The 27,995-nt window shown below is 41.2% G+C and overlaps 1 protein-coding gene across 6 annotated transcripts in view; it reads right to left on the reverse strand.

The window, feature by feature from the left end:
• PRUNE2 (prune homolog 2 with BCH domain) overlaps positions 1-27,995 on the reverse strand; it is a 387,249-nt gene that overhangs the window by 86,608 nt on the left and 272,646 nt on the right. For all 6 annotated transcript variants that reach the window (XM_059071194.2, XM_059071193.2, XM_067039592.1 and 3 more), the window contains 2 exons: positions 9,447-9,605; positions 128-6,689 (listed from right to left, as the gene is read on the reverse strand). In XM_059071194.2, the coding sequence (XP_058927177.1) occupies positions 128-6,689; positions 9,447-9,605 (6,721 nt within the window). The remainder of the gene's footprint in view (positions 1-127; positions 6,690-9,446; positions 9,606-27,995) is intronic.

Raw genomic sequence — 27,995 nt, forward strand, 5'->3', positions numbered from 1 at the left:
TAAGCATGCACTGCAAATGTAGTTAGTTCCTCTATAGCCACATTGGTAGGAAGAGTGTGTTTTACAAATGCATTAATTGAATAAAAGCAGCAATTTCTTGAGGGTGGAGGAATGAGAGGTTTCTTACCATTTGGTGGTCCTATGTCTCCACCTGCTGGTGAATCTGAATGATCTGTTTCTACTTCCCAGTCAACGTTTGATGGAGACAGCTCAATGTTGGCGTCGACTCTGACGGTCAAAGAAACTGACTCAGGGTCTTCGTGAACATGCAGCTCAACCAGCTGGCATTCAGGTTGTCTGTCTGTGGCCTCAGCGTGGTTTTCCTTGTTTCTTTCATCAGGAAGGGCAGAAAGCAATATCTCTGCGGCTTCGCTCCCCAGAGGCTCATTCTCTGGAGTCCCAGCTTCCTCTGTGGTTTCGACACCAGGAGTAGGTTCCGTGAGATAGGACAAATCAAATGGAGGTGTGTAAGGTGCCAGCTCTTGCTTCAGGGCATCTTCCAAGGGAGGGTCACCGCCATAGACGAAGTGTTCAGGCTCTTTCATTAAATCTTCATCAATATTTTGGCCCATGACTTCATACTCAGAATCACCCCACGAGGCTTCAGAGGAACAGATATCTTGCTGCCCTGCCTCCCCTTCAAATGGCATTTCAGGATTTCCTTCCGATAATGTCAGTTTACTCACGTCATCTATTGTTCCCGTGGATGAATTGAGACCCGAGGCATCGCTGAAACTGTGGTCAAAGGCAGCTTCGCTGACATCCAGACAAGTGTCCGAGGCTAGCAAAGTATCAGGAACTGTGGCAGGATTCTCAGTAGCAAAAGCTTGCTCACGGTCCGACGGGCCCCCTGCATCGGTCTGGCTCTCAGGAGAAAAGTCTTCTGATATCCAAGAGCTGTTGCTATCCACAGTTGGCTCTGGGTGACTCACACAAATATCAGTTCCCACGTTTTCAATCACTGGGATTGTTCTGTCAGTGGGTTCCAAAATTGGTGCTGTATCTGGGTTGACTCCCTTTTCTGACGCTTTTAAACCTGTAATGTTTTCGCATTTGTTTATTTCAGAAGGTTCAGGAGAACCTTTGTGAGAGGCAGGTTGAGATGAGTTATTTGTGTTTGCCTGCTCGCTGATTCGAGGCAGCGGAACTGTGTTTTCAGAAGATAGTTCTGAAGTATACGGGACAAATTCCTGCGCTGGCTCCTGACTGGGTTCTTCATCTCTCTCTGGTTTGGTGGGATGTAACTCACTGGATTCCCCTTCAGGTCCCATCCCAGCACTGATGTCCTGCTTAGTCTCTGGCTCTGCTTCATAATCATGACATACATCAGGGCTGTTGGAAGCCTGGGAATTGCTGCTGTGGTCACAGTGAGTCAGTATATCAGGATTCTCACCATCTGTCTTCACACCGAAGGGTTGTTTCACATCCATCCACAAGTCGGGTGAAGCGGAGGCCAGCTGCCCACCCTCTTGGAAGTTGCCGTGTAAAATATCTGGAACAAAGGCACCTTGGGGGCCCTCACTAGGGGTAGAATCGTCCCATTCAGAGCCTGACTTCTTTATCAATTGGGTGGAAGAACTGACAGCAGGGAAATCTTCAGAGGCAATGCTTGAATCTGTCATTTCACCGGGGTGTGATTTTTCTTTTTCCCACCAATTTGTTTCTTGACGCTCAGGAGTTGATACATTCGATATAATGCATCCATCTTCATCTGTGTGAGTAAATGTTGGGTCTGGCTGATTCCAGACAGACAGCGCTGTATTCTGACACTGCTCTTGGGTAGGTATTTCAGTGGTGAGTTTGTCACTGGCAGAAGGCACGGTCTGTTCTCTGGAATCCTTGTCTTTAACTTGGTCCAGTATTGCAAGCTGGCTAAGCTGACCAGCTTCTGGGTCTGGCTGCCTTGGTTGAATGTTCCAAAGTTGCTCGTGGGCATTCTCCCCATTATTATCCAGAAAGTGTGACTCATGTTGATCACTGAAAGGATTGGTACAGCATGTTTCCAGGGATTCGGTATCACCCTGAATGGGTACTCCCCAGGGATCCACGTTTTGGCGTGGTGAGGAATTCATCCCTAGCACAGCACTTGAGTTAGATAATGCCCCTTCAGATGCCCTCTCAGTTGGTCGCCCTTCCTGTAGGGAGGCGTTCCACCACTCCGTGCTCTCAGCTGAGAAGCCAGCCATTTCCAGGTTAGAATCATTTTCATTCTTTAGTTCAGCTTTGGGAGCTATTTGCCACATGACATCTCCCGTCCTGCCTGTTTCTGGAGAAGACCTCGTCTCCTTCTCTACTGCTGTAACCTGTATTTCAGTCTCCTTTAGTGACAAGAAATTCCAACGATCAGGGCTGCTTTGTTGATTGTCGCAGAATGGGTTTGACTTATTCTCATTCTCTGCTGGTTCTGGACTGCCTATATAGGCAGAACATTCCTCAGACTTGGGATCAGCTGTGGCCAAGGACTTATTAGATTCATTCAATGAATCCCAAGCTCTGAGTTCACTCTGAGCATCCCGGCAAGTGGCTGAGTGGATCTCTTTCTCCACTGACTCTTCATCGCCAACACTATCATCATCAGAACCCGAGTTTGTTGACATGAACTTGGCGTCCTCTTGCTGCACAGTTTCAGGAATATCACATTCACTTTTTTCCTGATGGCTAACCACTAGATTTCCTTCCTGATATACATCTAAATATTCAGAATATTTGCCTGTTTCAGGGCTAGACAAAGAGGAAAAGGAATCACCATCTATTGAGTCATTCCAAATCTCTAAATAGTTAGGGGCATTGTGATCTAAGCTCTTTTCAAACTTGTCCATTCTGTTTTTCTCCAAACCCTTCATTTCGGTAATCACTTCTACTTGACCATCAGTAGTAATTAGTTCAGATGCTTGGTAATTCTGTGTATTCCAATCATCTTGGTTTTCCTTCTGATGTCCAGTATTGGGTCCTTGGTCCCAGGAAGGCAATGCAGCCGAAGAGTCATTTAGGTCAGGACTGGATGCACTTGAATGTGTATACTCACTAGAAATGCTGTCTCTGTCATCATTTCCAGATAAATTGGCTCCTGGAGGGCTGTTTTCAGTATTCTTAACTTCGAGATTCTTAGTTATTTCAGAACTTGTGCAGGTGACTTGCACATCACTGTCTTTAGGGCCATCCCAAACGTCAAGTCCTTGGCGACGTCCATAAGGTAGGTCTTGGTTCATTCTCTCCGGTTCCAGAATGTTACATTCTTCAGCTTCCTCCACATCCATTTCAGGTAGAGATACACTTATTGTGGAATTCAGCCTACCTGAAATTTCAGTAGTTTCACCTGAATTTCTGTGACTCATGAGGTGCTCTTCACAGGTCTCTTTTGCCTGCAGGTGATCTGTGGACACTTCTGTTTGCACATCACAGGGGTCTGGAGTGTAAGACCCCTTCTCATGCTCTAATACTTCCTGGGGTTCCTCAGTTTGAGGACTGGAAGTGACTGAAAGAGAGCTGATTTTGCCTGATTCATTGGAGATTTCTGGATGATCAGATGTATCTGGGGAAGGGCATTCCTGGCCACCTTGCCCTTTTCTAGAAGCCCCTGAGGTTCCATCCATCAGCTCCGCCTCACTGGGGCACTCCCTATCAGCGGCTCGATGGGATTCCTTCTCACTTTCCTTTTGTCCATAACTGGGACCCCTCCAGGGATCTGAGCATGCAAAATGCCCTGAATTCTCAAGTCGGGTCACCAAATACGCCATATCACTTGGTGGGGTTCTCCTGCATGTGTCCTGCTTGTCAGGATCAAGTGTTTCTGACTCACTGGCTCCAGAGGCTTCCAGCATGTCTGAGATGCGACTGTCTTGAATTTTTGCTAATGAGCTGGAAGTTTCAGGAGGTGATTTGCTTTGTTCTGGATCTGTAACATACGGTGGGCCGGGTGACATTAATGATGACACGGCGTCATCTCTCATAACGGAATCCCAAATACTATTCGCGATCAGCTGCCCGCTTTTTTCATTCAGCATGTGATATTCGTTGGGAGCAGTGTCCAAGCTGTGCTCAGAAGAGGCAGGGAGTTCCCAATCTACCTGATTTGTTTCCTGATACTCCACGCTCCAGGGTTCTACCTGTCTCACTGAAAATCGGGTTTCAGGTTCAGAACCTTCAGCCATGTACCCTTGTGCCTGACCTTCACCGGTGATGGCCACAGCTGCACTGCAGTCGTCCCAGTCCAAGTCGTTGTCCATATCCGAGATGGTCGCAGTAGACTGAGTGTCCTCCAGAATCACTCTGTTCCACAAGTCTAGACTGTCGGGGGCCGCCTGGCAGGAGTTAGCGCTGCTGTGCAGAAGTGTGAGCCGTCGGTTTGTTTCATTGTACAGCTGCATCATGCTGGGGTCATCGTAGCTGGACTGGCTGCTTTCCCCAATGTCATCCTCCACGGAGGTGTTTTGATCATCTGTGGGCTCTGCCTCGAGTAAATCTTTATCTGGGCTGTGAGTGGCATTTATTTCAGAGCTACCATCTGCGTGAGGTGAAGCCCACATTTTCAGGTTCCTAGGACCTGAACTAATTCTGTTTCTAGGTGGCTGCTCTGGGGACTGAGAAGGCACGTCAGCATCCCCTGAGGTACAGTTAGCATCTCGTGACTCGAAACCTGCCTCTTTAGCAAATGGCTTGTCTTTGGCTTCTTTTTCGTCTCCAGCAAATGTTGGTGAAGTACAAGAGTCAGAGGTAGAGTAGTTGGTATCCAAGGGGGATGGCACCGAATCTTCCCCTATGTTGGATGCACTGTAATCGGAACATTTATAGGATAAGAAGGAATCTTCCCAAGGCGCTAGGACATCTGACCCTCCTTTCTTGTTACCCTCCTCAAAAAGGTTCCAGGAATCTACATTTTTGTACACCTTCCCCCTAATTTTTGGATCCACGAAACCATTCTGATCATCCTTTACTGGCTTAGAACTATTCCATGCATGATCCAGATCAGATCTGGGACTTCCAGATACAAGAATATCATCCTCGGAGTCATGGTTCTTCTTGCCCCAGATTTCTGGAACTGCTTCACTATTTGCATCACTGGGCAAACTGTCTATGAGGTCTTCTGAAGGGAAAGAAAACCCGCTTTTTGCCATGGCCCACTCGTTTGGGTCCCTCACAGAAGGTGTCTCACCACTCATCGGGTGCAGATTCCAGGTATTTTTCAAAGCTTCGGCGTCTTCTCTCCAGGCTGGGAATGACGCTGCAGCAGCTGGTTCCCCGTCATCCGTGGGATTTCCCCATGGCTCAGGCATGGCTGTGGGTGAGCGATCAGAACGCCACAAAGCAGCAAAGTCTTCTATCAGGTGGTTTGTTCCCTGAGGAAAAGGATTCGGCAAATGCGAATTTTCAGGGGACATACCCCGAAACTGCAATTTTTTCTCATTTTGGTCTTGAATATTATTGCTGCCCAGCTCAGGCTGACCAAATTCTGACTCCCAGGGACTTGACTTGGGGAAGTCGAGAGTCTTGGGTTGAAATATAGAACCTGAGGCTCTCCTATCAACTGGGCTTGGCTTATGATCTTTCCATGACTCGGGGCTCTGGAAGACAGATTCCTGTTCACTGGAACTCCATGCATCTGCAGTGTTTCTAGACTCAATTTCCAAACCACCCCACCAGCTGCTGCACCGTGCCTGGGTTGGAGGTGGCCCAGTGTGACCCGTGTTGACTGTTTTGGGGGTCATATCTTCTGAAGAGAGTACAGCTGGTTCTTCAGTGGATGGTGAGATTTCCACAAAGCTATTCATAGGTGTTGGTGGGACCCTCCTTCCAACATTTTTCAGACTTTCTGGTGAAGGAGATTCATCTTCCACAAACCCTGTCAGGCTCAAATTTCTTTCAGAATTATCACGGGGACTTTCTTGTCTCTGGACAAACTCCTCATCAAATTCCACAAGGCTATCTTTGCCAGTCCCTGACAAAAGAGAACTGGATGAATAATTCGACACGTCCATCCCTATCCCATCAAGTCTTTTAGGCCCCGTGGTGAGCTGTCCTTCTGATGAATCGCTGTTGGGGAAGAAGTCATCTGTTGGGGAGTAGTCTGCAGAATGGGAAGATGGTTGGGACTGCCCAGAAACCATGGGTACTGGGTCAAAGTTGAAAAGGTCAAAGGATTCACCGTGTTCTCCAGACGGGGCATGCTCCTCCGCTACTGCCCCTTCAGGGATGGGACTGTAAGAGTCAAATCCTGGGAGGAGGCTGTGGTGAGGCCCAGCACCTTCTCCCACTGGACTGTCATCACTGAGGAAAACTGAACTCTCCTTGGATGAGCGGCTGCTCCTAATGGTGGCCAACCCGCTATCCGGGCTAACAAGGTCCACGTTGACATCCACCTGGGCCTGGTTAGAATCACTGAGATCGGGAGGGTTTTCCATGAAATTCACGGAGCTGGGCTGTGGCTCTATGTCAGAACCATACAACTCCATAATCCCGGAAGACCCCTGGGAGAGCGGGGCGCTGCCTGCCACTGCTTCTGTGGAGGATGTCCGGCTGTTAGAGGCCATCTCTGGACACCTCCTATTGATGACTTCCTTGACCAGGAGAACCACGTGATCACAAGTCACTGAAGGGTTCTCCTGCTGATACACCAGAATCTCATCGCAGCCACATTCAAAGGGCTCCAGCTCCAGGTGAGGGTTCTGGCACTCTTCCAGTTCACAGCAAATCTGTCAGGGAAGCACAGGGATTTGTGTGAGCACTCAAGCTCTCTTAGCTCTTTGCAATTTGTCTTTCTTAATTTTTTGTAATGTAAAATTAGTCTGTGTTCATCTGTCTAGAAAGAAGACAGAGAACTGAGAATTGTATAACATAAAACATGGAAAGTCCCACTTAATATACCACCAATGCTTTCTTTAATCCTACCAAATTGGCTTTTTGTTGAACCCAAAATCATTTAAAACCTTTCCTCAGTGTAATTTAATACCATCTTCCAACAGGAGTAAAATTCAACTTTGCAAAAGCCAGAGATAATGCCGGTTGCTGACAAAACTAGGGGAAAAGTATTGGAATAAGGGAAAATGGGGCAGAAGGCAGGCTCTTGTTGGTAGCAGGCAGCCAGGACCTGCTTTAATCTCTGAAAGCCTCAGAAGGCAAAGGAGAAAGTAGGAAAGAGAAAGCAGCTACCAGGGGCAGCTTTCTCAACAGCACTCAGGCCCCAACTGTCTCTTCCTGCCCCAGAAAGCATCTACACGGGGCCCAGAACAGACAAAGCTGCCTTGGAAGGCAGGGAGACGTATGTTGGTGAGTGTGAGGCCAAAACTGGGCTGTAGCTCTATGATTTTTTTTAGGAAATGTTGAAGATATTTTGCCCACTAGGCATTTGAAATGGCCCTGTAGGATTAGTGGAGGTAATAACAACAACAACAACAATAATAGTAACAACTACAGAGCTCACATAGATAGTAATAATAATAATAAACATTTATTGAATGCTTTCATATGCCAGGCACAGTTCTAAGAGTTTTATGTGCATCATCTCCTTTAATCCTCACAATAATTCTACAAGGTAGGAACTTTTTATCCCCATTTTTCCACTGAAGAAATAGAGAGACAGGAAGCTTAAATAACTTGACCAGCAACACACAGCTAACAAGTGATGGATCCACATTTTGAACTCAGGCAGTCCAGCTGCAAAGGCTGACCCTTAACCAACTGGGACCACATGGCCAAAGAAGGATTCCTCTAGAGCAGTCTTGACTTTGTGTTGCTCAAGATTTCAAGATGTCTCTTGGGCAGATGGGTGGGGAGGGTTGGGGTGGGGGCCGAGGAGAGACAGGGTGGAGTCAACTCAAGGGCTTCTAACCTCTTCATCCACTCTTCTACTTCTGTCTGTTTTAGATTAACCAATTTCTAGATTGATTTGCTACAAAAAGTGATTTGAAAACCACTGTATTGGAGGCTTAGGAGACCTAAGTCCTGTCCCTAGGAAACCAGTGACCAAAGATAAAATTTAGCTTTGAAACTCAGTGCAGAGCAAAGCAGTAAAAAAGCCACAGGCTGGTGATGCAATTCACAGATGTATGTGGGTCAGAAGGGTACCAAAAGCATCTGCAGCAGGAGAAGGGGGTTCATTCATATCTGGACTTGAGAGGGCACAGAGAGGCTGGAGAGTGACTTCAGTCATATATCAAGAAATGGATCTCTTGGGGGACAGAAAGTGAGGATGTCAAAGAAGGGAGTTGAGACTTCACCTCTAGCCACCTGTGGGTAGACCAGTTGTCTAATCCATTAGTGAGGAAAGATATGTGATGAAACCGTTCTATGTCCATGTCATCCATATTATAATGAATTACATGTTCTCATATTAGTTATTAAATACACCAGCTTTGGCATACCCACTGTCCTATATTCATTAATTTTGTCTATTTCCTATATTTCCAAAGCCTTGGGTTAAAAGACTCTGTTCTCAACCAAGAAGATCTGACTGATTACCCAATCAGAATTTTAGTACCTGGAGAAAAACTTTTTTTGTTTTTTTTTTCAACATATATGAATGTTTTTCTCAAGACATATCCAAGGTGTCAGCATGGTTGTGGTCAAAAAAACTAACTTGGATTAAAGCTTCAGATCACAGTTACTAAATACTGGACACCAAACAGATGTTTAGTCAGGGACTTAACTTTGTTATCACCAGGTAGCAGTCCTCAAGGAAAACGGTACCCAAAGGAGGACTAGCCCTTATTGGGTAAAAAAGATATGATCTTTCTCTTTATGAATTCAGCCTAGAAAAGAAACGGTTATGGGGGTCTTTTAAATGCCCCTGTGTGGGGTGAGGGGAGTCAAAAGGTACAAACTTCCAGTTATAAAATAAACAAGTCATGGAGGTGTCATGTACTGCATGGAGACTATAGTTAATAATGCTGTACTGCTGATTCGAAAGCTGCTAAGAGAGTAGAGAGTAGTCCTCACCGCAAGAAAAAACCTGTCATTATGTATGGTGATGGAAGTTAACTGGACTTATTGTGGTGATTATTTCACAACATATACAAACATTGAATCATTATATTGTACACTTGAAATATGTTATCTGTCAATTACACCTCAATTTTTAAAAAAAGGCCAACTTTTATCTCACTGACAATTCTATTTAGATGATTTTTTGGTAATACAGCATCAAAACTAAAAACTAAAAATCTGAATTAAAGCACTGAAAACTACTTAATTAGTTAATTAATTAATATAGCATCGAAACTAAAAACTAAAAATCTGAATTAAAGCACTGATAAATAAATAAATAAATCATTAACTAACTAAGTAACAGAATGTGCAAAATACCCCCAACATTTCTTAAAACTCAAACTCTAGGACCTTATCTCTTGGACCAATGGCTTTAAGTCACCAGTCCATGGCCACCTTCCACCGCATGTTCTGAGAGCCAGCAGGAGGGGATGCAGTGAAATGTGCTGGGTCAAGGAGGTCCTTACCTGACTGCACAGCTCTAGGTTCTCAGAGTACACAGCAATCTGTCGTCTGGGCTGCTGCTCCTCTGACAGGTAGTTGGCCAAGAGGATGAGGACGTCAAAACCGAACTTGTCTGAGAATGCTTTCAAATCACTGGTGATACTGCTGTGAAACGTACAGTCCTGAAACAACAGTCAATTTGATATTAATGTCAAACTGCCCAGCTCTGGGTAGTTGTACCACAAATTTGTCCAGTCTTAGGATGTATTACCACTGATACTTATTATTAGATGCAAATGAAATAAACACTTTGCTTTGAGAAAGTTTGGAAATTTTCGTGCTATGGCTTAAAATATACTTTTGCTTTTTTTGTTTTGTTTTCCTAAACCAGGAAAGGAAGGCATCTTTGCTATTATTATTAAGAATAGTTTAGAGAGGAACAAATAGCTTAACACCTTTTTCCTAAAATGTTTATTCAAATACTGACTTTGTAAAACATACTTTTCCTTTTATTGTTCATAGGACATAGGAATGTCTGCTGAATATTATTATTGATACCACTAGAAAAATAGGGGGAAGTTATTGTTCTTTTCTATAATTGTTTCTAATGGTTATCATTAACTCCAAGCAGAATTCCTAAAGATGGATTTAGCTGAGTCTACTGAATGCCTTTTATTCCAGTGTAGAAGTCTAGGAGATTTGTGTTAGGGATGTGATGTCAGATCTGCTTGCTCTAAGTGGTAGCTAAGGAGGAATGAATAACTGTGGAAAAGGGACCCATTACCGCAGAGTACCCAGACCTGTGACTCACATCATCTGTGGAAATGTTCTGGCCTTTTCAAGTTTTATTAACTACAATGAGAACCACTTTGTCAGCATGGTTGTCTCTCTTTCTTAAAAAAAAAGAAAAGAAAATACCCTGAAGACCATATCTTAGCCCCTAGCATAATGCATGGCATATACTAGTTGCTCAAGAAAAGTTTGTTGAATGACTGGAGAGACATATATACAAAATCAACCTGTGCTACATAATCCTTTATCACAGTGTATATATATATAATAGCACATGTAAATGACAATCATATAATCATCAACTGACAGTCCACTTCTCTACTCAGTGAAAATCACCATGATGTGCATTCAAGAGATACAAAGAATTCTAATTTTTTTTCTGCTTACAAAGTCATCAGAATTATGCATGCCACTGGTAAAACATTAAAGCAGTACAGAAATGTGTCCCATAGGAAGTCGAAGTACCATGTAACTCCTCCTCAGATAACCATTATGAAGAACTAAACAGTGCAGTGCATATAGGTGCAGATTTTTTTCATGTCCAGATTAACGTTTGTATATGGTAGCTCTTTGACACTTGTGGATTTGATATTTGTGGCTTAGACTATTTACTAGCCACTTTAAATTGCCATAATACATGTACTCTGTAATTCTGCTGAGCCAAATCTCAAGGTCGATGAGATACCCGAGAGGGCACACAAGAAATCTGGCAGCTGGGTGGGCCCAGCCCGTCACCAGCTTCCATGTCTCTAGGAGCCTTGTTGTCGACTCCTGAGGCCACTACCCTCATTAGGCATCCTCAGTTACAAGGTGCACATGGGAATTCACAAAGATCTCAGGATATATTGCTGATGAATACAAAGGATCTATCGTACTGACTTGGTAATGAAATTTATCATGCTCAAATACAACAGCTTTTGGAAGTATGCACACCGTCAGCTTTCATGCTTTTAATTTATTGTCCAAGTGTCATAATAATAATCTTTAGGTACTTCAAAAAAATTAATTCACCCACAAAAGTAGATATTTAGAGTGAGCTTTTTTTTTAAAAAAAATGGACCTCCTATTATACACAATGTGCATTCAATAGGTAAAATTATTTCAAATCATCATTGGTATTAACCATCAAGAACCTCAATGCTGAGCTTTTTGCCATTAAGAATTGTAAATGAAGATATGGTCCCAAAGGAAAACAATAATGGACAACTCCACGTACATCTTATCTCCAGTGACCGAAGGCTTTGGCACAAGAAGACTTAAAATTTTCCTTTCAAAATATTTTTTTCATTATGTACATAAACTCATTCCCCCCAACATATTTATAAACCCTTGAAAGAAGACACACCATTTCTAAGAGATTTTCACATACAATAACAATTATCACGACACTCCGAGCTGGGTCACTCAAACAAGAGAAGGCTGGTTTTACTGGTACCTCAGCACAAGGTTAAGATTCAGTAGAATAAGCATTATTCAAAGCCATACTTGTGGAACATTTGCTATTCAGAAATGTTGGCTGAGCTCCAACCTGTTTGGATTTGTCTGTGTTAGGGACTTCCGTGGTGGTCAAGTGGTAAAGAATCCGCCTTCCAGTGCAGGGGACGCAGGTTCGATCCCTGGTTGGGGAACTAAGATGCCACATTGCTGCAGGGCAACTAAGCCCATGCGCCACAACTACTGAGCCCGCACACCACAACTCGAGAGAAGCCCGCACACTGCAACGAAAGATCCCACAAGCAGTAACAAACACACGGCGCGTGGCCAAAAACTAAAAAAATTAAATAAACAAATAAATAAATTCATTCAAATGATGGCTCTAGGATCTTGCTAAACTCGAGTCCAGCGGCACTGGCACTGTCAGGCATCTTGTTAGAAATGTAGAGCCTCGGGTCACACCCCAGACCCACTGAAGCAGAATCTGCATTTCCCACAAATCCTAGGCAATTCAAATGCACATGGAAATATGAGGAGCGCTGCTCTAGGGAGCCATTTTAAATTCATATATTTTCCTATGAACCAATCCTTTGGGCTCTCTCAATGCTGTCACAGGACTTTTACTGACTCAGGCCCTTAGCTCCTTGCTCCTCACACCAGCCTCATCATAAACATCACCCTGGGGTGTGTCTTTCTGGGCCGCTTTGTTAGAGGTTCTCATTTAGCAGCCCAGGATTGGGTCCAAGAATCTGTAATTTCATTATGTACCTCAAGTGATTCTTAGAAATCAAGCTGCTTTGAGTAATACTTCCCCAGTTTTCCTCTGGGTGGCCCCGAATTCCACAGGATCACATGAGGTATTGATAAAACAAAGATTTATGTGAAGCATTTAGGCATATTGGAGAAACAAAATACTTACATTTTACAGTCACCCCAAAACAGACTGTCAACAACTATGTCCTATCCACCCTAATAAAATTGCCCAAACCAGATTCAATCTCACTGGCTTTAGGATAATGTCAGGAGTTTCATGTTTAAAACAGAATCAAACAAGGGAATGAGTAAGATTCTTCAGGAATCCGGGAGGCAGGGTCTGTTTGTTCTACTTTTATGCTGGTGCTGTTTGCATAGGACATAATTTATTGTCTTCTAGCTACGCAGGGAGTCACGTGCTGTAACAGCTCTTATGTTGCTGACAAGCTAGGCTGGCCCTGAATAAATACCACTTCATCATCAACACAAACCAACTGAAGATACAGGTTGGCATTTTATTCCCCCCATCTGCCTTCTACCTGATAAATTACTGTTTTAGTTACGAGTATACAAATACTATTTGTTAATCTGCTCAAACGTCTCCAAAACGTTTTCCCTACTTTAATTATATATATCCCACTCAATTTGCCAAAGGTTTAGAAAAGAAAGGAATCCTACCTTCATTTACCACCTAACCCCACCATCCAAACTTCCACATTTGAAATATGACCCCAGCCTGAGATTGCTGCATGGAATTTAGGAAGTTGCTTTACTAATCATTACACCTGGGAAATCACTGGCCAAAACCCAGACTATTCTGACACACGAGTTAGGAAGAATGGAAAAGTGTGTCCTGTCAGTCTTCTGTCACTCATGGATGCAGAGATTAGATCATTAAACATTTTTAGAGGTCATGAGTTCTTTTGCTTCAGTAATTCCTAGTTTTGAAATGAGTACGAAGACCTGAGAATGTAGGGAGAAAAAGGCTTTGTTATTTCCTGGCCAAAAGCAAGGTGTAGATCTCAAGGGCCCTAAGAAGAGGTTGATGATCATAAGGACAAAGGGCAGGAAAACAGAAATGATAGGGCTCTTTTTTAACTAATATGACAGCCAAGATAGTGATAGTGTCCAACAGATTTCCTACATCAGTGGTTGAAAGTACTTGGACAAATGCAGTGGAAAATTCCATTCTCTCACAAAATTCTATTTTATTGATATTTCTTATTCCATTGTTCTGAAAATTTTAGTTTTTATTCTTTACATGGCTAGCTTTAGTGCGTCACATGAAATAAAAGTGATCTAAATAATGTCTTATAAACATCTGAGTCCTTAAATGTGCATATTCTTTGAAAGAGAAAAACCCACTCTCCTTACATTGCTCATGTATTTGTATTTCTATTGTCTTCTGAATCCCTCCTGTCAGGTTTCTGCCACCATCATTCCATTGAAACGGCTCTACTCAAAAGTATCAATCATTTCCAGGTCACCAAATCCCAAAATCTGTTTCCTGTTCTTACTCCAATTAACTTCTCCCAAGAATCTCAAGAGGTTGATCTTCCCTCCTTCTTGAAATAAATATTTAACTCCTTCACTTTCCTGTCATTGCACTCTCCTTGTTTTTCTCCCAACTCACTGGCTACTCCTCAGTCACCTTTGCTAGTTCCTCTCCCTTAGTCAACCTCTAAATGTTCCTAACCCCTTTCTCTTTGTCTATACATTCTCCTTAGTGATTTCATCCAGTCACATAGCTTTCAAACTGCCTATCTGCCAGTGACAACAAAATCACATCCACCTGAACACTAACCTTGGTTATCCATGTGATATCATCACATCAATGTCTAATAAGCATCTCAAATAAAATACAACCTACCTCCACCCCAGTTTCCTCCATAGCATCAAATGGCACCACCATCCACCCAGTTACTCAAGCCAAACATCTAGGAATTATTCTTGATTCCTTTTCCCCCCACATTCTTCACATAATCCATCAGCAAATCCTGTTAACTTTCCCTCTAAAACATATCTCAAGTCCAGACACTTCCCTCACTGCTTTCCATCTCTGTTAGTGTCGTAGCCACAGTTGCCATTATCTCTTCCCTGAACTTGGGTGATAGCCCTTCAACTGGTCTCCCTGTAGCCGCTCTTGTCTCCTCTCCCTACGATCAGTTCTCAACACGGGAGCAAGAAAGAGCTTTGAAAAAATGTAACCAGAACCATGATATTCTTCTGCTTAAAACCCACTCAAAAGTTCCTCAATGGAATAATTATTATTTACATTGCTTTATTTGTTTTAAAACAGGGAAGAGACAGGTTTAATGTCCTTGAGACTGAGTTCTTATAAATCAATGAGAAAAAGCAGACATAGCAATAGAAAAAATAGTTGGTGAACGTAAAAGACAGTTTACAATTGAAATACTTGAAACCATTAACAATCAAAGAAATCCTCTGATAAGAAAATGTTTCATCTTCTCTTTTCCTATAATTGGTAAATATGGCTGAATGGGCATTCTCATACACTGTTAGAAATATATTCTAAAGAAATAATCATATATACACACAAAAGGTTTGTGGACAAAGCTATTCACTGAATTATTCCTATAATAACTAAAATTTGAAACAGTCTAAATGTCCAACAATAGAGAACTGGTTCAATAAGTTATGGAACAGTAATATAAAATAATATTATGTTGCTATTAAAAATCATGCTATCAAAGAATACTTAATGATACAAGAAAAGATCATAGTGTAAAGTAGAAAATAATTTCTATAATCATATAAAATTAGAGTGTCATTTCTATAGGTATTCAACTAATATATACTGAAGTTAACATATGATGGATATTAAGATACCTTGATATTAAAGTTGTCATAATTTAGCCAAATTGCTAATCTAAAATCTGATTGTGTCTCTCCACTATTTTAGGGCACTCTCTCCAAGGTTCCTAGTAAAGACTTTGGAGGTTAACTCTGGCTTTGCCATTCACTAGCTGGGTGCCTTGAGTGAGTTTCGCTCATCTCTCTGAGCCTTAGAGTTCCTCATCTGTAAACCCTCACCTCATAACACTGTTGTGAGTACTAAGGACATATGTGTATCAAAAAGCAGGCCCAGTGTTTGGCATATAGTAGACAGTATATGTTAAATCTCTTTCCTTTCCTGATTCTTCAACTATCAAAAGGTCATTCTTAGGATTCATGGGAGTAATTTGATTCATAGAAAGTATTTCACAAATTCTTGGTATGGGAACTGAATATTCATATTACAATTTCTTACCTTATATCCTTTATAATACTGTGAACTTTTAAATGATAATCACACACATTTTAAGTCATTAAAGTGATTCACATGTAAAATTCCTAGATATGAGATGACAGAGGAAGTTACATATGAAGCAAAGTCACTTAAAAAGTAATATAAGATATAAAAACTCTGGGTCAGGCAGTGTTTATCTCATTAATGGATCCTTTATCCTTAATTCCAAGTTAGACTCAATGAATGAGCTTCTGTTTGCCACTACACAAATAAAGCAACAGAAAAATGTGTAGTGATTTTTTCCTTTAGCCAAATCACCATGGATAGAGTCTTTTGCATCATTCCAAGTGCCATACTACCTTTGAGACAGGCTGGGACCTGGGACCCTTTGCTGCAGTGCTTGCACCTGGACAAACATCTCCTTGAGCAACCAAATTCAAAGAAACTATAAGGGACTAAAAATAATTGTGTACATGGGCAGTTGGGGCCCAATTATAACAACAAGATCCAAAAACCTAAAAAAAACCCAAACACCCAACTGCCACTTCTGAAGAGCAGGGAGCAAAAACAGGGGGTTGGGAGCAAAAGCAGGGTACTGCGCATGCCCCCTGCACTCGACACCACGAAAGGGGTGGGCAGACCACCTAAGCCGCCCCTCTGGCCCGACCCCTGGACACAGCCCTACCCTCACCCCATGTAAGGATCCAGCTTGTCCCCGCCCCCCACCCCCCGCTTCAGGGAGCGAGCAAGGGAACCTGTTACTTGTTTTCCCTCTCCCCCTCCTGCAGCAGGGGCCCCATTAAAGCTTTGCCTGAATTTCTTGTCTGGCCTCATCAATTTCTGTTGACTAAGGAAGACCAATAACCCTGGTCAGTATCACATTCAATGGATTTTATTCCTCGTGCTAGTACTTTCCATTTAGGTCCAGTACTCTGGACTACACACATAATCCAAAACAGTTGTCTCTCTTACAGATTACAAATGAAATATGTTGAGTAATGCTTTTATTAAATAAAAGAAAAATAAATTATTTTCTGATGTCATGGACAAGCTATTCCCAGATTTATTATGTCTGAAATTTTTTTCTTCTTCCAGGAAATAGAAAAATCAAGTGAGCAGATATAATCTGTAGGTAGTATGCTTGTATAAAAATCATGACCAAGATTAAAACACAAGCTCATACAGCTTCATCTTTGAGAACAGTGAGTCTTAGAAAGATAGTATGACAATCCATAACTACCTTGTAAGCAAAATGGTCAGCACGGATTGCTGAGTTACTGAAATTTACGAGTAAAGTTTGACATTTATACTCTGCATGGATTTACTTTTAGACTGAGGACTATTTTATCAAGATATATGAAAAATGCTGAGGTATGTACACAAACGTTCTTACTGAAAGCTTCATGATTTATGCTACCAAAATTCCATTATGATGTTTAAAATATTCAGCAATAATAAAGTCTGATAATTTTGACAGGAAAATGATTTATGAGAACAGAAAATGCATAAATTAAAGAGATTTTATTTATTCTGTTTTTTTGTACGCTTTAATTGGTAAGCAAATATATTCCCCATGTTTTTACCACATGTTATTTTTTAAAAACTCTATGGTTCTTATTTCTATAAGCTAGCCAAGGCATTTTAGCAGTAAAAACTTCACTGGGTCTATTTAAACTATATTATGCATCATATTTTGAAAATAGAGCCAAACAGTACATGATATCATTCAAAAAGAGAGCCCTTTCATGAAAAGATTTTGTGAAAATTAAAATACAATATAAAAATGAAAAACAAATATATATATTAATATACTTTTCATTTAAACCAATAGTATATTGCCTAAAATGATTTCATCATACACTGCTTCTGCATTAAGCACTCTGTTAAATGCTTTACATCATTTCATTTAAACTTTAAGATGTCCAGATGACGTTGGTAACGTTATTTCTGTTTTGCATTGAGAAAATGGAGGGTTTAGAAGGTTAAGTAATTGATGTTACACAGCTCACATGTGTAAAAACAGGACTTGGTCCCAGGTGAGTCTGACTTCAGAGCCCAGGTTCTAACCTATATGTTATTCTCAAATGAAATAATTCTTGAAAGATATTACTAACTCTATTTTTAATTTCATAAAAGTTTTTTGCTACTCCATTTACTTCCGTTTGTTATTAATTCTCCCTTGTCACAATATGCAAGCAAGCCGCATCCTTGATTTTAACCAATGCTAATAATGTGATGCTTAAGCTTTCTGGTGAGTCAGTATTATCATGCTTTATCGTCAATTTCCAGTTTCTCATTTACTCTATAAAATATTGGTGTAGGCTGACCATTGACTCATATATAAGCCTAATTGAAAACTTGCCCAAAGAAACTGCTATGAAGTTTCTGGCAGCAATATGTACTTTAAAAAATTTTTTTTATTTTTTATTTTTTTGTGGTACGCGGGCCTCTCACTGTTGTGGCCTCTCCCGTTGCGGGGCACAGGCTCCGGACGCACAGGCTCCGCGGCATGTGGGATCTTCCCAGACTGGGGCACGAACCCGTGTCCCCTGCATCGGCAGGCGGACTCTCAACCACTGCGCCACCAGGGAAGCCCAATATGTACTTTTAAAAAAGTTGGGCATGCAAGTGTACACACACAGAAAGCAGATGAACTGGCATAGTCACGGTTTGTCCGGAATTACCCTCATGTAGTTTTTCTTGCTCTGATACCTTAGACACACAAACAATGGAAGAATCCCCACTTTACCATTTAGTATGTAAAAAAATCTCATCATTTAAGGATGCTCCTAACATTACTTTCCTTCTGCTCAAAAGCCTAGGGAAACCAGGAATTACGATTACAGGAAGGGGGTACAAAGACAAAAGAGGTAATTTTTTTTTACCCCAATGGAGTGGGCATTTTCATACAAATAGCCTATAATATCACCATCATTTCAAGCCAAGCCCCCTTGTAAAGGCACAACTATCAACGACTAATTATCAAGCAAAGCCCTCTTGTAAAGGCACAACTATCAAAGACTAATTAATGTATCAGTCTGCAGATGCTTCAGTTTAGATCAAGCATGTCATAAGTATTAGAGAAGAAACCAACAATCTTGTAAGCAATCATCCTTGTAAGGTCATCATTTGGGTTGAAGAATTCAAGAATAGAGGGAGACAGCACATGAGTACTGAAAACCACTGTTTTCATGTCATGGGACAAATAATTATAAACATTTCATTAATGAAGGGAAATAGAGAACGAGATAGAGAGAGAAGGGGGGAGGGGAGGGGTAAAGATGACAAGGAGATTGGGAGATGGTTCTTCTGAAAGCACAGGTGTAAGTTAAGGACTTCTTGAAATTAAATGGGTTGCTTGCAGATCAATCAGAAATTAAGCAAGTTGGCATACTGCCCCATCCGCACTTTCTCCATAATAAGGAGAACCAATGAATGTTACACTAACAGAGTTGCCCTAGAAAAAGATGCTTATATACTGTACTTCATGAAAGGGAGTCCTAGGTAGCCTCTCACAACTAGTTAATAGTAGATAGAATACTTGGATGTGGGGAGGTTCACAACCAATTAAAGACAAACACGTCATCACCTTATTTACCAGCTCAGCCTAATTTACATTTTCTTTAAGGACAGACCCATAATCATCAAAACTTGTCAATATAGTATGAATTTAACGACTCGGTGAGAAAAGGGCTAGACTGTTGTTCCACTTAAGGACTCCTTTATTAAAGTTTGTGTATGTTTATAAGGATTTCTATTTGGGAATGAATAACTCAGGACCTATGCATAATGGAAAAATCCACTCACTGGGCGTGCTTTATTTTTGACATGGTAGAACCTGGGCAACACACCAGCTACCAAATAATAATAAATTATTTCCGTAATTGTGTATAGATGTTTTAAAAAAATCCCCATCTGCCTGTTTTGAACTATGAGCTTGAATAGTTATGGCTTTATTTATTTTCCCTTATAGAAATAGATCATCTAGGGCTTCCCTGGTGGCGCAGTGGTTAAGAGTCCGCCTGCTGATGCAGGGGACGCGGGTTCATGCCCCGGTCCGGGAAGATCCCACATGCCGCGGAGTGGCTGGGCCAGTGAGCCATGGCCGCCGAGCCTGCGCGTCCGGAGCCTGTGCTCCGCAACGGGAGAGGCCACAACAGTGAGAGGCCCGCGTACCGCAAAAAAATAAATAAAATAAAAATAAACAAATAAATAAATAATCTAGTTTGAACAATATCTTAATAAAGTAGGAAACCTGCCTTCCTCTCTGGGTACCACTTTCTGATTTATGGAAACCACCAGTCAAGTCTCCAGAGCCCTTGCTGTACATGTACACTGCACACACTTTTGACTTCTCTAAGCTGTGTCAATATTAACCTGACCAAATGAAGATCAAACTGTCTCTTTTGCTCCTCACATGGGGAGCACAATATGATCTTGTCAGAGGTGCTTCATCATTTTGGCTCAAGGAAACTGTCAGTACAGTTTGGGATTCGTTCTTCATGGGCAGATATCCTGATGGGTCTAATGAAGCCTTTCTGCTGACAACTCATTTGCTAAAAATACCCAACCATCACCAAGTTTAAGTGGGGAATATCGTTGTGTCCCCTTTGCTATCAACCCAATGAAAGTAATTTCTTTTGAAGTCTAAAATATCTATATATCAAGGTACACACCTCTCATCATCCATATCTGTTCTTGATGGTTTCCATTTGCTCAGTGATAAACTTTATGACATTCTTAAATTGGAATATAATAGGGTAAACACCAATCTTAGAGCACACATGCAGAGCCAACAGTCTGTGTGTGCCATTTGTTGCAATTCTAAGCTATTTACTAGAAACCCCCTCCTGCAAACAGATACCCTCTGGGGTCTGTGGTTTCATTTTCATTGGAGATGTCTGTGTGGGGAGCTTGAGGAATTCATTTTCAGGTTAGGACTCTGTATTGTTGTGACTCGCTTGGCCCCAAGACACAGAAACTTAACTCAAACTGGCTTAAGAAAAACTCAGAAAGCTCTGGGGAGGGTTCTCAAAAAAGCAAAGGAAGAACTGGAGGACAAGCTGGGAGGAGGGCAAGGGTTATCAGGGATGTGGGGGGCCACTCAGCTTCTCCATCCTTTTCTCCTGGCTTCATTCTCCTCTCCTGCAACCAACTAGCATGCTCCACGTGGTGGGAAGCATGGGTGGCTGCAGCTCCAGGGCAGACCTTCCAGGTTTAGTCAAGGCTCACTCCCTCTTGGTCTTGAGTTTGAAAACTCTGGAGAAAGAATTCTGGTTGTTCCCAGTTGGGTTGGGTGCCTAGCCTTGTGCCAAGCAACTGAGGTGGATTGGAAGACCACAAAATACAGGTGTGGTACCTGTTATAAGAGTGATGGGTATGAGTCATTCCCTCGAAGAGGGGGTGCTGAGCAGCTAAACCTTTCGGTGGGCACCCTAGCTATCAGGCACAAAGGACTCCTCCCTCTCTCTCTCTCTCCCTCTCACACACATACACACACACATCCATACACACTGTAACACCCACACATACACATCCGTAATTCCCCAAATCCCTATTTTATCTCCAGCCAACCAAGCCCAAGTCACATGATACCTGGAAAGATAACTTTAGTTAACTTTCATTTTTACGGATGTTTACACCCCAACTAAGAAGGGTATTATAAAGAGGAGTGATAAATCTGTAAAAAGTTAAGCTTATAAAATGAAAATTATACTTAATCAAAAATACAATGCTATCTAGTCAATCCAGGAAAAAGAGGTCAAGCCTCCTTAATCTTTATTCTTTCACGTTGGTGTGAGGGATTCTCTTTTTGGGCCCTGCTCAAATCTCCCCTGTAACCGTCAAACTTCCATTGCTATTTGCACCATACATGTAGGGCATCAAAATGCTTTCAATACAAATCAGAAATTATCTACAGGCCCTACCCACAAGGCAGAGAGTATCTGAGCTAAATCTGGTGGGACAAGAATTGTATTTCTATGTTATCAGTTTATACAAGAGTTATTTGAAGGGCTATAAGCAGGCCAAATACTGGCAAAAAAAATCTGAATTTGTAACAGGTAAAGCATGATAACTTTAGAGTAGCATTTCTCACTAGACATTACTGACTTTGGGGGCTGGATCATTCTCTGTTGTGGGACCCTCCTGTGCACTGCTGGATGTTTAGCAGCATCCCTGGCCTCCACCCACTAGATGCCAATAGCTAACTCTCTCTCCGAGGTGTGACAATCAAATACGTCTCCAGACATTGTCAAATGTCAACTGCCGGACAAAAATGCCCTAAGAAAGGTAGAGAATAACAGTAGGAGAATCTTGCAAACTTAATTCAAATCACATTCGACTCTTTCATAAATATTACTGCATAAAGCAAGACACATCATTAATTCTGTCTGGTTTAAGAGGCAGAAGGAACCTAAAAAAAAAAAATCAGAGATGGGGAACTTCTACACAAATACTCTGTAATAACTGGCCAAATATATCCCTTTTCTAGGCTGGTAAAAATTTTAAATTTCCATCAATTGTCTTTTAGTTTATATTGGTATGCTTATAAAATAAACAGCATTTTGATTCTCTTAAAAGGCAGGATGATTTAAAAGAAAGAGCCAGGATTTTACTAAAACACCTACTTCCTATGCCAGGAAGATGAAGTTTTCCTAGGTATTTTCCAGAGTTTTTCTAAGTCTAGAAAAACTGTATTAATTCAGGCCAGTCATGGGTAAATAGGGCATTTTAAAAACCAAACTTTATATTTGGGATTCCTGAAAATAATACACATAGTTATCTTTGATCTCCATTACGGTAACCCTAAATTACAGTAGATATAAGTTTTAAATTATCTTATTTTGTTGTCTTCATTTGCCCTAACTGTAGAATCAGGCCACTGTTAAAGCTCCTTATTTCTTATACAGCTGCAAAGGCAAGCAACCCAGTTCTCCATAGTCTCTAGTTAACAGGCCCAACTAATTTAAGAATATGCAGTTTGTCTGTGACTGGTATCTCCTGGGGCTGGCGATGTCCTTTAGTGAGGCTCAAAGAGCATCGTCTCTCCTGCTTCCAGGATGCTCCTACTGAGATGGACTGAATGAGGGAGAAGAGGACCTCCGGTGACCACTGGTCCTTGGGCCATGGCTCATGTCTGTCTGTCTTCACCCATCTCCCTGATTTTTCCCTATTATTCTTAACTCTGTTTTCACTCTCAGCCTAAAAGGTCACCAACAATGCCAATATGCCCACCCAGGGCCTAGAAGTTTGGACAGAAACCAATTTTCTCCTTTTCAGAGACCCCCGCTGCACACACTGATACCTCATCCCCAGCACTGCTTACTGAACAGAAACTTCCTAGAGAAATGCCTCACATAAATTTGCAAGTTGGGACACTCGACAGGTGGACAGCATTCTTCAATTCAGAGATGCATTTTCTGCCTCTAATTTGGAGAATCTGGAACAGGCTGAGGTGGCCCTTGCTAGGAGTGCACTGCCCTTCCACCTGCTCCCCCTCCAAATCCTGCTCCTCTCACGCCAGCCTTCCTCCTCCTCAGGAAGCAGGTCCTTTAACTCCAATTTCTCTAAGCTCCACAATTGCCCCCGTCCCCAGATACCCCCTAAAACAGTGGTTTCTAACTCATGTTCTGTGTGATAATCCCCGTGTCTCAGACCAGTTTGTAGGCAGAGACCATGGCTAGGATGGCTTCCTTGCCCTCTAAAGAATCTTCTTATCGAGATGCTAAAAGTACCGAAAGAATACACTGTCCAGACGAATGGATAAAGAAGATGTGGCACATATATACAGTGGAATATTACTCAGCCATTAAAAGGAACGAAATTGGGTCATTTGTAGAGACGTGGATGGACCTAGAGACTGTCATATAGAGTGAAGTCAGTCAGAAAAACAAATATCATATACTAAACGCATATATGTGGAATCTAGAAAAATGGTACAGATGAACCGGTGTGCAAGACAGAAATAGAGACACAGATGTAGAGAACAAGCATATGGACACCAAGGCGGGGAAAGGGGGGTGGGATGAATTGGGAGATTGGGATTGACATATATACACTAATATGTATAAAATAGATAACTAATGAAAACTTGCTGTATAGCACAGGGAACTCCATTTCACTGTACAGCACACGGAACTCCGCTTTGCTGTACAGTAGAAAGTAACATAACATTGTAAAACAAATATACCCCAATTTAAAAAAACATATTAGTAATAAAATTGCAAATTAAAAAAAAAAATACACTGTCCAAAAAAAGCAACTGAAAACCACCAGGATTTCTTAAAGTCTGGGTAAAATAGGCTATTTAAAATGTCAAGGCAGATGTGTGACACAGCATAGGAACTACCAGCCATGGGATCCTCCCAGTTGAGAAGGAAGACGAGGCTTCAGGGCCGCTTTCTGCACTATGCCTAGCTGTCCACCTGGCGAGGAGGGGAGAGGAGATCTATAAAAATATTTGAAGGCAGATCTGCTTGTCCGCTTCTCTTCTCCATCTCTGCCATTTACTTTAATTTTGTTTTACATTGTTTATAAAATGAAATATAGTTGATGTACTATGTTGTGTTAATTTCTGCTGTACAGCAAAGTGATTCAGTTATACATATATACATATACATTCTTTTCCATTATGGTTTATCACAGGATACTGAATATAATTACCCGTGCTATACAGTAGCACCTTAATTCTGCAAGTAGCTAGGCAGCTGGATAGCTGGAAAAATAAGAGTAGTCATTTTTCTACCTGCTGGGAAAGGCCACTCTGCTACCTGATTGAGTCTGCCACGGGTGTGAGTCCTTGGGAGGGGAAAAGAAGCAAGCTTCTCGCCTCTTGTCTCTTGGGCTCAACCTTCCACCAGTACCATCCCAACACATACATACAATAAGCATTGCCCCAACATCTGAAAGACAGACAGCAGCATCTTAATCCTTATAAATGATATACCTGACCAACAAGCTTGTTCCAGACTAGAAGCCTCTGACTTCATTCCTTGACTATACAGTTTCTCTGGGATCATCCTAAAACCACAGATCTTTCTTTAGATTTTTAAGAGTCTAAGTGGATAAGGTGGTGTCTGAGGTGATTAAAATCCTCACCTACAAGGTTTCAGGACATCCTATGAACTCTTTACATCATCAGAGGTCAGAGCATTCATTGATTTGCCCTGATTTTCACATGATTTCCTATCACACACCGTAAAATACAGCGAGTATCATTTTGTTCTTTTAGGGATTTTGCTATTAATTTTGTGATCCATGAAACCATTTTTAAAAGTGATCTGCTTGTAAAAAGTTTTAGGTTTTCTCGTTCCGAAGTACAGATAATATTAGTTATTTAAAGAATCCTGTAGCTAGAAGCTAGTTTGATTAGCAAAGAAAAGAATTTATTGAAGTCCTTTTATATAGGAGATTCAGATTAAGTACTATGGAATGGAATGGCAAATCAACTCTGGGCATCAAGAAAACGAGTTGGTTTTTGTGCTTCCAGGTGATCTCTCCTCCTTACATTGAAATGAGGGGGTCGGGGTAGGTGTTTGTAAGTTCTCTTCAACTTTTGATATTCAGTGATTTAACAATCTAAGATGAAAGGGTGTTCAGAAGCTAGGGGTCTATCAGGGACAGAGGAGAAGGTGATAAAAGCAGAAAAAAATGTTTAAATTTTAAAATTATTGAACCTACAAGAGAAAATACAATAATATAGTGAAGCAATAATGACCCCTGCCTGTGAAATGAGGCAGACTCCAATTTGATTCTGAGCTATGCCATTTATAGTTACACAACTTTGGGTAATTTCCTTAGTCTCTAAGCCTTAATTTCTGCATCCAAAAATGGGAATAATAATACCTACCTCATAGTTTATAGAGAGAATTAAATGAAATAGTTAATATAAAATGCTAGCACAGTGCTTAGAATATTATAAATAATAAATGCTAGGTTTAAGGGTAGTTTAGTTTGCCATAGACATATGCATTTTTTTCTGTCCATCATTCCTTCCTTTGGGGAGGACCCCTCCTCACTTCATGTGGCTGGTGCGGGGCTGTCCTTATTCCTAAACTGAGCTCTAGGTGTGGCAGCTGACTCAGGCCCAGCGAGACTGTACTCCACCCCCTTGGCTACATAATGGTTTCAGGAATAATATGTGACTTGATCTGGGCCAATCAGAGCCTTCACAGGAATTTCGTGAAGATCCTTCTTCCTTCCTCTGAGATCCCGAGATCTAAGGATCACATTTGTTTGAAGCTGCCCGTGGCCATCCTGAGGAATCATGGAGAGAGCTACCTGAGAAGGAAGCCAACACAGAGGCAAGAGGTAGAGGAAAAGAGACAAGCTCTGATCATACAGTTTGGCTTTGAGTCCAAGAGTATCAGAAGCTAGGTCTACCTGGGATTATCACCTATTAGAGCAATGAGTTCCCTGTTTTCCTTAAGCAAATCTGAGTTGAGTTTCTGTCACTTACAACCAAAGAACTAGGAAGAGAGAGACAAATCTACAATTTATGAAAAACTGCTAAATGATTATAATAATAGACGTGGACATTTTCAGGAGCAGAAGCCACTTCAAGAGACAATCTTTTCTTCTAAATCATTATTTTCTACATTTTAGTAACAGAGAAAGATGATGGGTTTTGTTTCCTCATTAGACATAGCTAGTGGCTAGCCCCTTGGTGGCTGAAAATTAAGTCACCGAGACACCAAAAGAATTTGGGGAGCCTACCAGCTGGACTCCTGGTAGCCAAGGGCAGGGAAGTAGCAGAAGTAACTGGAAGGCTGACCATGGGAGACTTTAGAATCGCTTGTTATGCTGCACCAGCCCAGGAAGAACAAAGGTTAAAATGTAAAGAAACAAAACCTAAAAGTGTTATGACACTTAAAGAGAAAGTAAAATTTTATGTTTGTAGAGCAATGTTGGCTTTTCCATGTATGATCAAAGTAATCTTAGGTGATGTCTCTCAATTCTCTAGCCAGTAGCAAGAAAAAAGTTAGTGATTTTCACTTAACAGATGAGAGCAATGAGGCTCAAGAAACTTGAGGAATAGTCCCAGTATCACGCACAGTTATTTGATGGCAGAGCTGCAACTAGAACCCAAGTTTTCTGAGTTTTATTCTAGTACATTTGAATATGCCATCTGTCCTCATTTCAGGTTGAGTGATAATTTGATATGGACATAAAAGGAAACTTATTTAACATTGTCTTTCTTTTAATCACTTTTCATTCTCCTATTGTAATCTAAGCAGAAAATATCAGAAGCCAAATTTGAATAGCTGATGAAATTACTTTGCAGCCTCATGGTCTAGTTGGGTGTGTGTGTGTGTGAAAAGTTATTTTATGAGAATTTTGCTAATGCCATTTGCAGCAACATGGATGGACCTAGAGATCATCATACTAAGTTGAAGTAAGATGAGAAAGGCAAATATCATATAAGAGATCATCATACTAAGTTGAAGTAAGACGAGAAAGGCAAATATCATATGATATCGCTTATATGTGGAATCTAAAAAAAATGATACAAATGAACTTATTTACAAAACAGAAATAGACCCACAGACATAGAAAGCAAACATGATTACCAAAGGGGAAAGCGGGGCGGGGGGGAATAAATTAGGAGTTTGGGATTAACGTATACACACTACTATATATAAAATAGGTAAGCAACAAGGACCTACACTATAGCACAGGGAATTATACTCAATATTTTATAATAACCTATAAGGGAAAATAATCTGAAAAATATACATTTTGTAATAACCTATAGGGCAAAGAATCTGCCATATATATTGCCATATATATATATATAAACTGAATCACTGTTTTGTACACCTGAAACTAATACAACACTAAATCAACTATACTTCAATTTAAAAAAAGAATTTCTCTATACATTTATTTTCAAAAACAGATAAGCACCATGGTGGTAGGCATTCAGGAAACTTGGTGTCAGTATGTGAATAAAACATACACATACTACAAAATTAGGCAAAATGTTGTATGATGTGCCATATGCTGTAGATAATTTCTGGTCTGCTACATAAAAGTAAGAACTTCTGTGTTAACCTCTAGAAGGACAACAAAATGAACAGGAAGTTGCTAAATAATTTGAGTGGCTTCATCCTTGGGCTTTCCAGTGTTCTAGCATCTGAATATGGCAGCCAAGGAGGTCTAAAGGGAAGCAATTACATCATCACCTAATGCCCCAGTAGAGGTTCTGAGAACCACAAGCCTTCCTACCCTCCACAATGATCCAGAAAAGGTCCCATGTGCAGCATAGCATCATACTTTATAGAAAAGGCATGAAGTGGTAAGTCGGGAGGCTAGCCCTAATTCTAGTCTCACAAAGTTCAAC

This window comes from Kogia breviceps, chromosome 8 (genome assembly GCF_026419965.1).
Source record: "Kogia breviceps isolate mKogBre1 chromosome 8, mKogBre1 haplotype 1, whole genome shotgun sequence".
NCBI lineage: Eukaryota > Metazoa > Chordata > Mammalia > Artiodactyla > Physeteridae > Kogia > Kogia breviceps.